The sequence below is a fragment of the Gopherus flavomarginatus genome, chromosome 5 (genome assembly GCF_025201925.1).
Source record: "Gopherus flavomarginatus isolate rGopFla2 chromosome 5, rGopFla2.mat.asm, whole genome shotgun sequence".
NCBI classification, from domain to species: Eukaryota; Metazoa; Chordata; order Testudines; family Testudinidae; genus Gopherus; species Gopherus flavomarginatus.
The window spans coordinates 23,730,728-23,746,430 of NC_066621.1; the positions used below are offsets into that span (position 1 = coordinate 23,730,728).

At 56.9% G+C, this 15,703-nt stretch overlaps 1 protein-coding gene across 1 annotated transcript in view; it reads left to right on the forward strand.

Annotated features, from left to right (window-relative positions):
- Nucleotides 1-9,761, forward strand: part of LOC127052440 (receptor-type tyrosine-protein phosphatase V-like) — a 78,676-nt gene extending 68,915 nt beyond the window's left edge. Inside the window, exons 34-40 of the mRNA XM_050956057.1 lie at nt 951-1,041; nt 2,141-2,217; nt 2,703-2,837; nt 4,548-4,670; nt 5,429-5,586; nt 6,161-6,296; nt 9,368-9,761. Coding sequence (XP_050812014.1) covers nt 951-1,041; nt 2,141-2,217; nt 2,703-2,837; nt 4,548-4,670; nt 5,429-5,586; nt 6,161-6,296; nt 9,368-9,427 — 780 coding nt within the window. The 3' untranslated portion in view covers nt 9,428-9,761. The remainder of the gene's footprint in view (nt 1-950; nt 1,042-2,140; nt 2,218-2,702; nt 2,838-4,547; nt 4,671-5,428; nt 5,587-6,160; nt 6,297-9,367) is intronic.
- The last annotated feature ends 5,942 nt before the right edge of the window (nt 9,762-15,703 follow it).

Below are 15,703 nucleotides of genomic sequence, written 5' to 3' on the forward strand. Positions count from 1 at the left end.
CCTGCTTGCTCGGGGTTCGGGGAACGCGAGAGCAAACCGCGGCGAAGCTGGTCTCCTTTCCCGGTTTGCTCTCGCGTTCCCGGAACCACCCAGCAAACCTCAGGGAAGGAGACCTGCTTGCTCAGGGTTCGGGGAACGCGAGAGCAAACCGCGGCGAAGCTGGTCTCCTTTCCCGGTTTGCTCTCGCGTTCCCGGAACCACCCAGCAAACCTCAGGGAAGGAGACCTGCTTGCTCGGGGTTCGGGGAACGCGAGAGCAAACCGGGGAAGGAGACCAGCTTGATTACCAGAGGCTTCCTCAGGTATGCTGGGATACCTGCTTATTCCACGGAGGTCAAGAAAAGCGCTGGTAAGTGTCTATATTTGATTACCAGCGCTGGATCACCAGCGCTGGATCCTCTACACCCGAGACAAAACGGGAGTACGGCCAGCGCTGCAAACAGGGAGTTGCAGCGCTGGTGGTGCCCTGCAGATGTGTACACCTCCTAAGTTGCAGCGCTGTAACTCCCTCACCAGCGCTGCAACTTTCTGATGTAGACAAGCCCTGAGACTCCTCAGGGCCCTGTGCAGGGTCAGGATCCACACAGGGAATCAGGAATGGGGGGCAGGCAGAGGTGCTGCACTCCTCGGGCATCCCCCATGGCTGCTGCACCAAATCTCCTAGCCAAGCAAACCTAGCAGGCACGTGCTGCACAGCTTGGCAGCAGTCCCAATGGGGAAACTGAGGCACAGGGCTGGTTCCCTGAGCTGGGGTGTGGATGAAAGCTTTCCCTGGGAGCTCTGCCCTTTATGCTGAGTTCACCCCATGCTGTCTTCCGGGGCAGGGCATCCCACAGGAGCCATCCACCCAGTCCCTGCGCGCTTCCACCACCCCCGTCGCCCTGGCAGGGCATAGCCAGGAAAGGCCCTGATATCTCCCCCTCCCTCCCTCTCTCTTGTTCCCTGTGGCAGATCCTCCTAGAGGTTGCGAAGGACAAAGCCAGCTCTGCAGCGCCATCTGCAGGCATCCAGGAGAGCCGCCCTGGCTCCAGCATCCTCCCATGTAAGTGCCACTGATGCCTCTCTGTCCCCAGGGCTGGCACCAGCTCTGTGTGTGGGGTAGCAGGGAGCAGCAGCAGGGCTGGACTTGCAGCCTCAGGATCAGGGGAGCTTGTCGAAATGGGGCCCTCTCTAGCATCTCCAGGCTTATCTCCTCCCCGCAGCCTTGTGGCAGAAAGTTCCCAAAGCAAGACCTGGCCACAGATGAAGTGTGCATGGAAGCAAATGGACTGGGGCTGGAATGGGGTTATGTGCAGGCGGAGGGCATGCGCCCCAGGCTGAGAGTAAGGGGAGAGGGATTGAGGGTGTCACGGAGTCCCCGGGCGATTCTCTGGAACTGCTCCCCACAAAGCCAGTCAGGACTTTGGGGACCCTCCTTTCCCTTAGAGCAGACTGTCTTCAGGGCAAGAAGCTCACACGGCTTCACCTCCTGGGTCTGACCTTGGAGCATTCAGCATATGTCCCTCCGTGCGCTTCCCACAGCGAGTCCACCCAGGCGGGGTCCTGGGGAAGCCAGAGGGTCCTGCACCCCTGCTTCACTTCGCACTCAGATGTGACTCTTAGCCAGTCAGTAAAACAGAAGTTTAATAGATGACAGGAACACGGTCTAAAACAGAGCTTGTAGGTACAGAGAACTGGACCCCTTAGCTGAGTCCATTCTGGGGCCCAGCAGCCAGACACCGATGTCTGCCCTCACTCCCTGTCCACAGCCAACTCCCAACTGAAACCCCCTCCAGCCCCTCCTTTCTGGCTTTTGTCTCTTTTGCAGGCCAGGAGGTCACCTGATCTCTTTGTTCTCCGACACCTTTAGCATCCCCTTGCAGTGGGGAAGGGCCCGGGCCATTAGTTGCCAGGAGACAGAGTGTCAGGCAGAAACTCAGGCACCCACACAGTATTCAGAGGAAACATTAAGAACAGCCCCACTTTGTCACAGAGGGAGAGACCCAGTGCAGGAGTGACAGGCCTTACGCAGCTATGGCCCAGGTTGGTAGGGAGTCTGGGCCGGAGCCAGAAGGCTGGTCTCCTCGCGTGGGGCTGGGTGTGCTGAGCTGGGCCAGGCGGAACCAGCTCCCCCAGTCCCTCATGCTTGGCCTGTTTGACAGATGACCGCTCCAGAGTGAAATTTTCGCCTCTGGAACAAGGCCCCTTCTCGGATCTCAGCCAGACCTGGCTCCTCCCGGTGAGTTGCCCCACCCTGATCCCCTTGGAAGCGAACTCCCTCACCTCCCTGCCTGGCCTCCTGGTCCTCTACCCACCCTGATCCCCTGGGGAGTAGAACTCTCCCCCTCCCTCCAGTGCGCCGAGGCTCCCTGCCCCCATGGGGAGCAGCACTTGTCTGTCTGTGGCCTGTTCCTCCATAGTCATCCTCCTCCCGCTGCACTTGTTGCTGCCAGGAGCACTGACCCGGGCACTCCTGGTGAAGGAATCGCTGTGTAGGGCTGAACTCCGACTGTCCCCTTCGCTCTGGCTCAGTCCCTGTCCCGGGCCCTCTCCCTGCTTGGCTGTCTAACGCTTTCTCTCCTCTCTTTGCTTCCAAAACTGCTAGACCTCCCTCCTTTTCCTGCCCTCTGGCTCTGCCCCCTCGGCTGTCCTAAGGCAGGGAGCCCATGCTCTCTTCTGCTCCCTTCTTGGGATAGGTGAGTAAGACTCTGGTTCTTCACACAGGGCTGCAATTCAACCAGGGACTATCTGGCTGTGCAAGGACCCGACAAGGTGACCATGGAGGAGTTCTGGCGCTTGGTGTGGGACCATGGCGTCCACACCATAGTCACCCTGCTGCCAAGCCAGGAGAAGGGCCAGGTAAGATGCAGGTGCTGCACAGTTAACAAGAGAGCTGGACGGTCTCTTTAGATGAGGTGATGGCTACAGCCGGTTAAAAAAATGGAGGGTTTTCTACAGGCAACCTCAATTTTTTTTGGCAGAAATTTGAATACTGAAAAATTTTGGCCAAACCCTGAAATATTTCAATTTGGAAATGCGCCTGCCACAGTACCTCTTGGGAGCTGTAGTTTGTCTGCCTCGTGTCTCCATTCTCCTGCATAGACAGGGCCCCTGGTCAGACTACGTCTCCCATGATGCACCACAATATCCCCTAGTGGAGAGGGGAGGCCATGCATCATGGGAGATGTAGTCTGATCAGTGAACCTTGCCTAGGCACAACGTTAGAGCCACCAGGCAACCGAACTACATTGCCATCAGGCACCACGGCAATATTTCCAAGTGGAAAGAGTTTGGGTTTCAGGTGTTCCATTGTCGACAAACCAGCAGAGGCGCCCACAGGGGCAGGCAGGCATGCTGAAGGAAAAGCTGGTCAAAAATCAATTTTTCCATCAAAAAGCAGTTTTGATAGAAAATTTCCCACCACCTTTGCTACCACCATGTGGTCTCAGGAAGAGGGTGCCCATGCGGGGCCTGGCACTGCTCCCCTCACTGACCTGCTGAGTCTGGCATCATGGGCATCTCGTTGTTCTGCTCTCTGCCAGTGGGGAAGAGCCATGCTGACCCCCGGAGTAAATGGGCTGGAGCTACCTCGGATGTGGCTTGTGATATTGCCCTGGTAGGTGCTGACCAAGGGGAGTGGGGACTCCTTGAACGTCCCTCCCCAAGCCGTGCTGCATTTCCTGTGCGGTCTCTATGGTACTGTGCTGTCACACAAACGCAGGTTTGTCCCACCGGCCTCTGCTACCGTTTCCCGAAGCTTTGGGCCAGACTTGGAAACTCCGTGTGTGGAGCAGTCTGTGGTCCAGGTTAGGACCCCACTCTCCTGATGTGCATGAGGGATGCCTGGCTCCATGGCACCACAGGGGCCATGTGCATTATTGTGGGGGCAGCTTGCTCCCTCCCGTCACCAACCCTTTGTAACATTTGAGGTAAAAACCAAAATGAGTCCCAACTCTGGAAGCAGTAAATAGCCCATGTGGTCCCCTGGGGAAATAGACACCAGCTGTTTAGTGAGGCAGCACCTAGAGAAGCCAGATGGAGACCTCTGGTTTTACAGGGAACAGCAGTCCAGGATAGATCTCTCTCCATTGATCTCTGCTCCTGAGGCGGGGGAGCCGCCATCCAAGGCCTCAGCTGCTGCCCCTCGCTCTGGGCTCCCACAGGCAACTTCCCAGAAGGCCAAAGAACATGAGGAATTTGCATAAAACCTAGTGGGTCACAGTTACCCTTCACTCCTCATGCTGGAGGTGCAGCCCCAGAGACTACAAGCCCCAGCATGCAATGCAGCCTGATGGCTCAGCGGTGGTGGAACATTGCAGGCTGGGACCTGTAGTCCCATTGTGCTGGTGCACTGTATTAAAGGTGAAGGTGGCTGCAATCAGCAACGATCTTTGCAACATACGGGTGGGCTGTCGGCTTCCTGGAGGATGGCCACATGGCCCTTTGCTGGGCAGTTTCACCTTGACACCGGCTGTGCCCTTGGGCCAGCACCTGTAAGCAATGTCAAGTGGGGGCTGATCCGAAATGAGACCACCAGGAGCTTGATGCACCAGTCGCTGTTGTTTGCAGGTCCTGAGTGAGGCATGCTGGCCCCTGGAGGGCAGCCCAGTCTACACAGAGATGTTAACCATCCAGCGGGGCCCGGAGAAGCACGTCTCGGGATGGAGGTGCATTCAGCTCAAACTGAAACATGTATGTGCCTCTGAGGGACAGGGAGCTGGTTTTTTGAGCTCCCCCCAGTCCCTGGGAGGGACTCATTCCCATTCCCAGACCATGCTGGAGTCTCAGCCCAGGACTGGAATGACCCAGAGGCTGTAGCCAGGACAGAAGGGTATTGGTGGAGTGGGGTGGATTATGGGGCTGGAATAGCAGAGGAACAGTAGGATAGGAATGCTGAGGGGCATCAGCAGAGCTGGTGGGGAGCTCAGGTCTGGGACTGTCCATAGACCAGGTGCAGCAGGGGCACGGACAGGGTGCTTACCCCAACCTGGCCACTCCCTGCTGATGTACCTCAGCCCTGCCCTACAGGCACCACCTGCAGACATTTCCAGCTTCGCTGGCCTGTTGCCTTCTTGAGAGCCAGTGTGGGGGTGGTCTGGGAGACGCGGGCCCCTGGGACCTTGACTGAGAACTGCTAACTCATCACACAGATGCCGCTGGCTGCAGTGTGAGGGCTGGAGCAGAGCCACTGACCTAGGGAGAACAGCTCTGCCTTTAACGCCACTTTCTTCCTGTCTCTCTGTCTGCTACCACTGCAGCACCCCACCGCTGGGCGCTGCTGACCCAGCATAGACGGACTGGGTGATGGAGCACTACAGGACCCAATGCATCACTATGGGCCAGAGGCTAGGAAGCAGGGCTCTCCCTATTCCCCCGGTGTCCAAGCCTGTCCTGTCATATGCACATGCCCCCTTCCTCCATAACCACAGCAGCTCTCTCTGTCCTGCCAGGAGAAGAAAGTGAAGGAGAGGCAGGTGCAGCGATTCCTGTATCCTCTGTGGGGATGCCAGCAGCAGCCAGATGTCCAGCTGCTGGTGGAGTTCCTTGCCGCAGTTAGACGGTGCATGCCACACAGAAAGCGAGCCGGCCCCCTGCTCCTGCACTGCAGGTATGGTCATGAGACTCCCTCTTCCATGTCCTCGTGAGTCCCCTGGGGCCAGAACTCCCTGGATGAACATCCCTATGGGAGAGCCAACTGCAGGGCTGGGCCAGTCACGAGGCAGCCTGAGGCTGACCAAATGACCTGACAGTTCTCCCCTGCTGGTCTCCAGGGAGACATAAGGACCTGAGGTCCCTCCAGGGCCAGACTAGGGCTCTGTTGCTGACAGCCAGTGTATGCGGCCCCATTGGGGGAGCCAGCGTGGGGCTGTGAGACGCGGTGCTGGCCAGAGAGCCTGGTTCGGGGCACAGTCTCAGATAGCCAGTCATGAACACCCAGCGTGCCCAGATGCCCTGGTTTCCTTAGTGCTCATTCAGAGGCCAGGCCAGCTTCCTGGCCCTGCCTGGGCACGGTCTCTGTAAATGTCCCTCTCTCCAGGGGGTCTGTGCCCTGCCCTGCCAGGAAGATGGGCTCCATAATTATCCAGGCCTTGCCCGTCTTCTGTGTCTGTGCCTGTGCCGTGAGTTGCGTGGTGGGTGGCAGAAGGGTTGATGGTTCTCCCTCCATTGGCTGCCCCTTCCAGCAGTGGCATTGGCCAGATGGGGATGCTGATCACCCTGGATTGCCTGCTGCACCAGATGAAAGCGGAGCGAAGTGTGGATGTCTATGGAGTCACCCTCAGGCTGATGAAAAGCTGCTGCCTCATGACCCCAACGCCGGTAGGTGGTGAGGAGGGAGGGCGTCTGGGCCAGGTGTGCCCTAGGAAAGCAATGGCCAGGTGCAGAACAGAGGCCCGGAGCCGGGTGCAATAAGGGAGAGCTTCTCAGAACAGACCCAGGGACGCCTGAATTCTCTGTCAGCCTCCTCTCTCCTCAAGCAGCTTCTACCCACCCAGCCTTGGCCCCGACTGAGCTCGCCAAGGCGGGTATCCTGCTCCGAGCCCGACAAGCAGCGTGATTCTTAGCCCGGGCTCTGTGCCCATCTCTCCGTGCCCTACCAGGGGACGTTCGGGGGGCAGGGGAGCAGCTCATGGCGGGGGGTCACTCCATCTGCACCAAGCCCAGCTGGGAGCTCAGGGGAAGGACTCTCAGGCCCAGATCCTCAATGGCATTTAGGCACCTAATCCCACTGATTGCAATGGGAGTTAGGCGCCTAAAAACTTCAGAGGATCAGGGTGAATGCCTTCAGTGTTAAGGTTAAAGCCAGCAGCTTTCACTCAGCCCAGACCCAGGAAACAACCAGGCAGCGCTGAAAATGAAACCCTCACAGTCCTAGCCCCCTGCTCGCCCTTCCATCCTGGACAGCCAGGGCATGGACACTTAGTTTGTTCCCATGTGGGCAAATCCCCTGCCGTGTCCCCCTCAGGATCTGGGCACTGAAAACCACAGGCCCTGGTACACTTGGATACTGGACGTCTCCTGGGTTGTTGTGTGTCACCTTCTCTTATAGATAGTTTCTTACACCGTGCTCATTCCTGCAGTGTCTGAGGGTCTGGCTGCACTATGGCCAGGAACGTGCATCCCAGCCCAGGTGGACAGACACGCGCTAACACGAGTGGTGGCTCGGGCTTGCCACCGTAGTCCGTAGCTATCGAGTCAGGTGGGTTTGCGCTTGGGTGGCTAGACCAAGCCACTGCCAGCGCCGTGACCATGCTGCTATTTTTAGTGTGGTAGCTCAAAGCTAGCATGCGTCTGTCGCTCCCAGCTGCAGTGTAGACATACTCTGAGTGCCAATCTGAGCCTTCCCGACCTGTGCCCTATAGCCAAAGCACCAACAGGAGACACCCAGCTCGCCTGAAGGTCAGGGTGAGGAGTCCAGAGGGCCATCAGAGGCACCTCTGCCTGCATTCCAATGGCAGATTGAGTCGAGGCTGCATTCGGAGCGGCGCAAACACATCGCGCCACTAGATGGTACTGTGACACCAGCCTCAGGATGCCAATCCCAGCATTTCACCCTGCGCAGGCTGGGCTTGGCCACAGCCTGAGCCGAGCTCTGGTTCCATAGACATGCTTTTGGACACGGGTTTGAAGTTTATTCGTTTATTTTGCAGAAGCCTTTAGAGATGAGCTCCCTCACATTCCCGGTCCCACTGATAATCAGAATCCTTCTGTAACGTCCCTGCTGCCAAGCACCCTGCAAACAGCCAATCAGTTCATGAATTAATCCGAGCCCCATGGGCCCTGGGAGCTGGAGGAGAGCTCACACACGGGGTTCTCTTATATACACACCCCCTGCCCCTCCCAGCCACTGCCCAGCTGGGCAAGGAAAGCACCAGTAGGACCTGAGCCCGCCAGACCACACATGGGGGCGAAAACACAGGGCTCACCCATGGCTGTGGATCTAGGGCAGGCTGCTCTTATCTTGCATGGTTCCCTGGGTGAAACTGTAACTTTGGTGCCACCATGGCCAAGCTGCAGTTGAAGTGTGAGGTGGTCAGTTCTCCCGGAGGCCAATAACCAACAGGAAAACCTGAGGACACTTCCTGCTACACATCCCCACTCCAGATCCCGCAAAGGGTCTCTCCACGTCTGAATCACTTGTATTTACTCCCCCAGGCGCATCATTAGACCAGAACCCAGTCCCATTAGCTGTTCTGCAGTGTAACTGTAATTGCTGTCTGGCCTGACTTTGATACAGACTCCTCCCAAGGAGAGTATCCAAACACCAGCAGGGCCAGCACAGGGCAGTTAATGCTGCTGGGTTCTGAAATTCCCCATATTCCAGGAATTCAGGAATGGAATTTACCATCTTTGAAAAGAGGAACAAAGAGGACGCAAGGAATTATGGACCACTTAGCCTAATTTTGGTTCCTGGAAAGATACTGGAACAAATGATTAAACAGTCAGTTTGTAAGCACCTATGGGATAACAGAGTTATAAGGAATAGCCAGTATGGATTTGTCAAGAACAAATCATGACAAGCCAACCTAATTTCCTTCTTTGACAGGATTACTGACCTAGTGGATGTGTGGAAGCAATAGATATGAGATCTTGATTTTACTAAGGTTTTTAACACAGTCCCACTTGACAGATAATTGGCTCTGTGGATGAGGGGAAAGCAGTGGACATGTTATTCCTTGACTTTAGCAAAACTTTTGATATGGTCTCCCGCAGTATTCTTGCTGGCAAGTTAAAGAAGTATGGCCTGGATGAATGGACTGGAATGGGTTACCTAGGGAGGTGGTGGGATCTCCTTCCTTGGAGGTTTTTAAGGTCAGGCTTGACAAAGCCCTGGCTGGGATGATTTAGTTGGTGTTGGTCCTGCTTTGAGGAGGGGGTTGGACTAGATGACCTCCTGAGGTCCCTTCCAGCCCTGATAGTCTATGATTCTGTGACAGTCTCATAAGCAAACTAGAGAAATGTGTCATAAGATGGGTGCAAACTGATTGAAAGACTGTGCTCAAAGAGTGGTTATCAATGGTTTGCTGTCCAGCTGGAAAGGGCTATCTAGTGGGGTCCGTCCTAGGTCTGGTACTACTCAATATTTTCATTAATGACTTCAACAGGCTCCCAAGGGAGGCTGTGGAATCCTCGTCACTGGGGGTTTTTAAGAGCAGGCTGAAGGCACACCTGTCAAGGTGGTCCAGGTCTTTCCACAGTGCAGGGGGCTGGACTTGGTGACCTCTTGAGGTCTCATCCTGTTTCTATGACCTGGTTATATTAAATGGAGTGACTGCAGAACCACAGTGTCATGACAGTCAGTGGGCTTGACTGGTGTCTCTGAGGCAGGGTCAAGCCCCCTGGCCTAGAATTACTCTCTGAACACCTCTCTGTCTCCTGCCTCCTTTCAGGATCAGTACGTGTTCTTGTACACGTGCATCCGGGACATCCTCACCCAGAGACAGCCCTAGGAAGAGCACAGCCGCTCCTGCCCCTGAGAGAGCCTGGCACTAGGGGCAGGCTGAAGAGGGCGCATCACAGGGCTGTTTGCACAAACCTGACTGAAGCTCCTTCCGGAGAGAAGGGGACCCACCTGGGGCAGAGACACCAGTCAGTTCCCCACCCCTTGAGGCCAACTCAGATGAGGAGCTAAGGCTGGGTTAGCCTGCATCAGCGGTTCAGAATCTCGGACTTTCCTGGTCTCTTTTCCCAGGACGCGGTGGGAGAGCCTATTGCACATGCATTGTCTACACCAGCCTCCCGCAAGGAGTGCCCTTCCACTGTCCACAGGGCTGCAGCCCACTCAGCCTGGGGCATAGGAACCTGTCCGGATTCAAAGCATTAAGCGGGGCTGCATCCCTGCTGCCTGGGATTCCTGGGACTCTGGAAGGTCTATGAATCCAGTCGCCGTAGCACTTGCTCTGGGATCCTGCCGGCCTCCGTACTGACCTCCCTCCCCCACTGAGTAGAGGACAGAATACATGGGGTGCCCTTCCTGCCGTGCCTGGCTCAGAGCCGGTGCATTCTACTGAGCAGGCTGCTGGGTGATGCTTATTTCTGTCCAGCAGGAGGTCTGGGAGGCCCAGGCGCTACACACTGCTTCTCAGAGCGTCAAGCGGATGTTCTGGGTGTGCTAGTGCCTTTGGGAGACTCTGTGACCCAGGGCAGAGGACCAAGGGGAACAGGGGTGTCTCTCAATAAATGGATCACCAAGCAATGTGTATGAACAATAGAGAAAACAGCCCTAGAAGCAGTGTCCTCTAACGAACAGTAGCTTTTACCGCACACCCTGGCCTGGCCTGCAACCTTCCAGCCAGCTGGACTGGAGGGCACCATCCCCAAAGGGCAGCCGTGCACACCCGCCGGGAGCACACCGTTCGGCTGGCTTCCAAGCGCTGCCCCTTCGTGCCAGCTGTCCCATCGCATTCAGAGCCCGATACCTCGGCCCCAAGAGCTGAGTCCCAACTGCTAGAGCAGCAGACCTCTGCAGACCCTCAGGACAACCCTTCACATGAGACTCTCGCCTCTCCTATCTGGGAGAACAGTGGCCAGACTCCTTCCTCCCAACAACATCATGTCACCCCGCATTTATGCAGAGCCTGTGAGCAGGGGCCAAGGCACAACAGCAAAACCAAGAATAACAATCAAATGAGAAGACTCTTGCTGGCCAGTCACCCTCCATATAACCCTGTCTCTAAGGCCTGCCAGTTTATGTGGGGGAAAAACATTATCCACTAATTTGGCCTCAGCACACTGCTACCCTCTACCGGGAGAGCATGTGTATCAGCCATGTCCTCCAGTGGTTGCGCTAGAGGAGCTGTCTCTTCATCCCACTGAGACGTGGGGTTACAGCAACATACCACCCCCGCAACGGGACCTTAACTCTGGCCCCTGGAGCTGGCGATACCCCCACAGAGTGCCAGTATCGGGGGGGGGGTGCCATAGGAAATAGGAAGAACGACGGAGAGGTTTGTCTTGATTCCAATTTTCAGCATGGACCTGCACACACACAGTTGCATTCGCTGGGGCTGGCACCACTGGGTAACCTGACCTGAGCGTAAATGAAGTTTTTGGACAATATACTTGCCTGTTTTTTGTTGTTGTTTTTATTTTAACCCTCAGCACGTCCTCGTCCCACAGCCCAGCTGCCCCTCCACTGCCTCTGGCTCCTTGGCAGTGACAAAGCCAGCCCTAGCAGGCACTGGCTGAATGTTAGCGCTGTCACTGCCCTGTGTCCTCTCCTTGTGTCCTGTCTCTGCTGTGCTCCCCAGCCCTCTGTCCTACGGAGGAGTGGGCATCAGCGGGGGCCCCACAGGCTGAGCTGCCGGGCAGTGCAGGGAGTCAGTGGGGGCATGTTTTGGAAGGAGGGTATAGATATAAGAGATGATTTTGGGGCAGAGCTAAAACCTCCTTTGATCCTCCTCCCTGGTCCTCCTGCAGTGTGCTGACCTCCCCTTTCCCCTAGGAGCAGCAGCATCATGGGGACAGGGAGCCTAGAGCCCTTCCCCATGGCTGGAGGCGGCAAGGGGGATGAGGGGAGCAGGGGAGGGAAGGATGCTCCTTCCGTGGCCTGGTGGAGCAGCCATGGGGAGGAATTGTGGAGAATGGGGGTATCTGTAGGGAAGGGAGGAGGGGACAGACTGCACTACTCCCCCCCATGTATGTCATTGCAGGGGAAGGTGCCCAGCTCCCCCCTCCACCATGGTTCTGCTTCTGAGATCCGGAGAATAAAGGTCTCTTTGAGGATAATCCCTTATCCATCAAGGGGTCATAGGGAAACTACCCTGTGGGAAACCCAGTTCTTTGTCAGAGCTTTAGCCATCAGACTGGGTTTTCAAAAATGCAGCTTTTGGATGAGCCCTGGCACTAAGAAGGGTCATTGGTTTGGACTGCGCTGGCACATCAGGAGTTGTGCCAGCGTGCAGCCCTATGGGGCAAAGGGGGCAACCCCTCACCCAGCACCCTGTGAATCCCCACATCCCTGCACTGATTGCCCCATGCCCTCCAAACCCCCACATCCCCTCACTGATCCCCTGACACCCTCCGAACCCCTACATCCCCACACACCCTCTGAACCCCCACATCCCCGCACCGAGCCCCCACATCCTCCGAACCCCACATCCCTGCACCAATCCCCCCACACCCTCCAAATCCCACATCCCCTCACTGATCCCCCGATATGCTCTGAACCCCCCCATCCCAGCACTGTTCCCCCCACACCCTCTGAACCCCCACATCCCTGCATTGATCCCCCAACGCCCTCTGAACCCCCACATCCCTGCACTGATCCCCCCATGCCCTCCGAACCCCCACATCCCCTCACCGATCCCCTGACACCCTCCGAACCCCTACATCCCTGCACACCCTCTGAACCCCCACATCCCTGCACTGATCCCCCCACACCCTCCAAACCCCACATGCCCTCACTGATCCCCCAACGTCCTCTGAACCCCCACATCCCTGCACCGATCCTTTCACACCCTCTGAACCCCCACATCCCTGCACTGATCCCTCCATCCCCTCACTGATCCCCCAACACGCTCTGAACTCCCACATCCCTGTACTGATCCCCCCACACCCTCTGAACCCCCACATCCCTGCACCAATCCCCTCACACCCTCCAAATCCGACATCCCCTCATTGATCCCCCGACACACTTTGAACCCCCACATCCCAGCACCGATCCCCCCACACCCTCTGAACTCCCACATCCCCACACTGTTCCCCCCATGCCCTCTGAACCCCCACATCGCCCCCCCACACCCTCCAAACCCCCACGTCCCTGCAATGATCCCTTCACAGCCTCTGAACCTTCACATTCCTGCACTGATCTGCCCACACCCTCCGAACTTTCACATTCCTGCACTGATTGCCCCACACCCTCCGAACCCCCACACCCTCCAAACCCCACATCCCTGCACCAATCCCCCCATGCCCTCCAACTCCCCATATTCCAGCACTGATCCCCCCACATTCTCCAAACTCCCACATCCCCACAGTGATCCCCCCACACCTTCCGAACTTCCACATCCCTGCACTGATCCCCCCCAACACCCTCCAAACCCCCACATCGATTCCCCCATGCCCTCCAAACCCCCACATCCCTGCACTGATCCCTTCACACCCTCCAAACCTTCACATCTCTGCACTGATCCCCCCATGCCCTCCAAACCCCCACATCCCTGCACTGATCCCCCCCACACGCTCCAAACCCCTACATCCCTGCACTGATCCAATACCCCGCACTGCTCCAGCCCCCCATTCCCTAGCTCTGCCCTCCCAAAAGTCAGTAGAATCTGAAAATGCTCTCAGCAGCTCATGTTAGGGGTTGTGTAGCTGGAACCCCTGGACCAAATGTCCCAGCGACTTGCTTTCCTTTGATCACAGTCAGTCCCGTTGTCCACGAACCAGTTGAGGAGCAGGATTGCATTAACCCAGCTGCTTACTGGCATCTGTCACCTTCCCTCAGTTTCTTCAATGCTAATTTCCTTGGTAATACTCCTAATCGGAGCCTGCATGTGGAGTTTAGAGCACCGTGAAGAGCTCTTCAATGAAGGCGAGACTGCCCGATGGAGAACCAGGAATGAAACCCTGTCTCAGAAAGCTCCCGCAGGGCAGGGCTCCACAGCATGTGGACTGAAATGGAGTCTAAACCTCGTGCTGGTTCTGAGAGGGTTAACAGGAGCCTGAGTGCTCACCTGCAGGGATGTTAAGTAGGTCAGTTAGCAGGTCCATCTGGTGAGGAGTCAGATTTCCTTACAAGGTGTCACGGATGCTCTGGAACTTCTCCTCACCAAGCCAGTCAGGACTTTGGGGAGCCTCCTCTCCCTTGGAGCAGACTGTCTTCAGGGCAAGAAGCTCACACGGCTTCACCTTCAGCATATGCCCCCCATGCACTTCCCACAGCGAGTCCACCCAGGCAGAGTCCTGGGGAAGCCACAGGGTTCTGCACCCCAACTTCGCAGTCGGACGTGACTCTCAGCCAGCCAGTAAAACAGAGGTTTATTAGATGACAGGAACACGCCCTAAAACAGAGCTTGTAGGTACTGAGAATGGGACCCCTCAGCCGGGGCTCATTCTGGGGCCCAGCGAGCCAGACCCCCACGTCTGCCCTCACTCCCCATCCCCAGCCAGCTCCAAACTGAAACCTCCTCCAGCCCGTCCTTCTCTTCTAAGTTCCTTTCCTGGGCCAGGAGGTCACCTGACCTCTTTGTTCTCCCACACCTTTAGCATCCCCTTGCAAGGAGGAAGGGCCTGGGCCATTAGTTGCCAGGCGACAGAGGGTTGGCCAGAAACTGAGGCCAGGGCCGGCGCTTCCATTTAGGCAACCTAGGCAATCGCCTAGGGCACCAGGATTATTGGTGGGCGGCATTTTGCTGGAGAGGGCGGCAGGTGGCTCCGATGGAGCTGCTGCAGTGGTGCCTGCGGAGGGTCTGCTGGTCCGCGGCTCCCGTGGAGCTGCCGCAGTCGTGCCTGCGGAGGGTCAGCTGCTTCTGCGGCTCTGGTGGACCTCCCGCAGGCACCACTGCGGCAGCTCCACCGGAGCCACGGGACCAGGGCACGGGGTGGCGAAATTGCCGTGCGCCTAGGGCGCTAAAACCCTTAGCGCCGGTCCTGACTGAGGCACCCGCACAGTATTAGGGGAAACATTAAGAACAGCCCCACTTCGTCACACAAGGGCTGAGAAAGCCCTGCATGGAGGGGAGCAGGGAGCTTGGGAGTTCCTGCTCTTGAAGAATGGCTACAGGAGGGGACTTCGCTTCTGAGGTATGACTCAAAATCCCAGCTCTGGGGTTTGGGGGTTGAGCTGAGCAGCAGAGAGTCAGGGACAATAAGTGAAGTTCTCGAGTTGAGGCCTGGGGAGTGGGGAAGGAGGTGAAGTTGGTACTGGTGGCTCCATTCCATCCAGGGCCTGAAGGAAGAGAGGAGACTGAGGGGAATCCACAGAGACCTTGGGTGCGGGAAGGGACGTGGGAAAGGCCTGCAGACCGGCTGGGGCAGGAAGAGGCTTAGAGAGAAAGCAAAGGTGGGCCTGTACAACCAGCCGTTGCCTGCTGGCTGGGTCCTTGGACTAGAACCCAGAAAAGGGGAAGGGCCTGGGTTCCCCTGCCAGCAGCCAGGCAAAGTGGTGCAAAGCAGAGAGCAGGGATAGGGCCAGAGATGTGGCCTGAGGCTGCAGGACTGTTCTTTGGAGTCCTGGTTGCCCCGTAAGCCATGGGACTAAACGAGGCCTAATGGAGTCCCCAGAGGAGGCAGCGCACCGCAGGGCTGGAGCAGCTGTTGGCAGAGAGCACTCTTCTCAGCCAGGCCCAGTCTGGGACCCTTAGGTCTACCCAGAATAATTCCAGAAAAGTTGCTTCCACCAAGGCGCTGTGGGGGCCAGATCAGCCTGAGTGGCTGAGATCAGTTTGAGGAGGATCAGGGCTGTAATCTGACTCTCAGGTGTGTGGGTGTTAGAAGAACCAGGTGACTTTTGTAAATGTGACTTTTAGGGGAGCTGGATCTTGGGAACCCCTTGCTCAAATAACTCCAAATGTGGATCTCTGGCTTACTCACTACCTCCCTTGAGGCACAACAAATTTCAAGCATGTATGATTTTACAGCTCTTAGAATAGCTGTATTTTAACCAGTCAGCATTCCCAGCCTTAGCTATCCCTTCTGTCTGCCAGTGACTGAACGCACGCATCAGGCCCCAGGGACCTGCTCTGCCATTCACCCTTAGCCCCAGGCCAGCGCTCTGGCCTGGC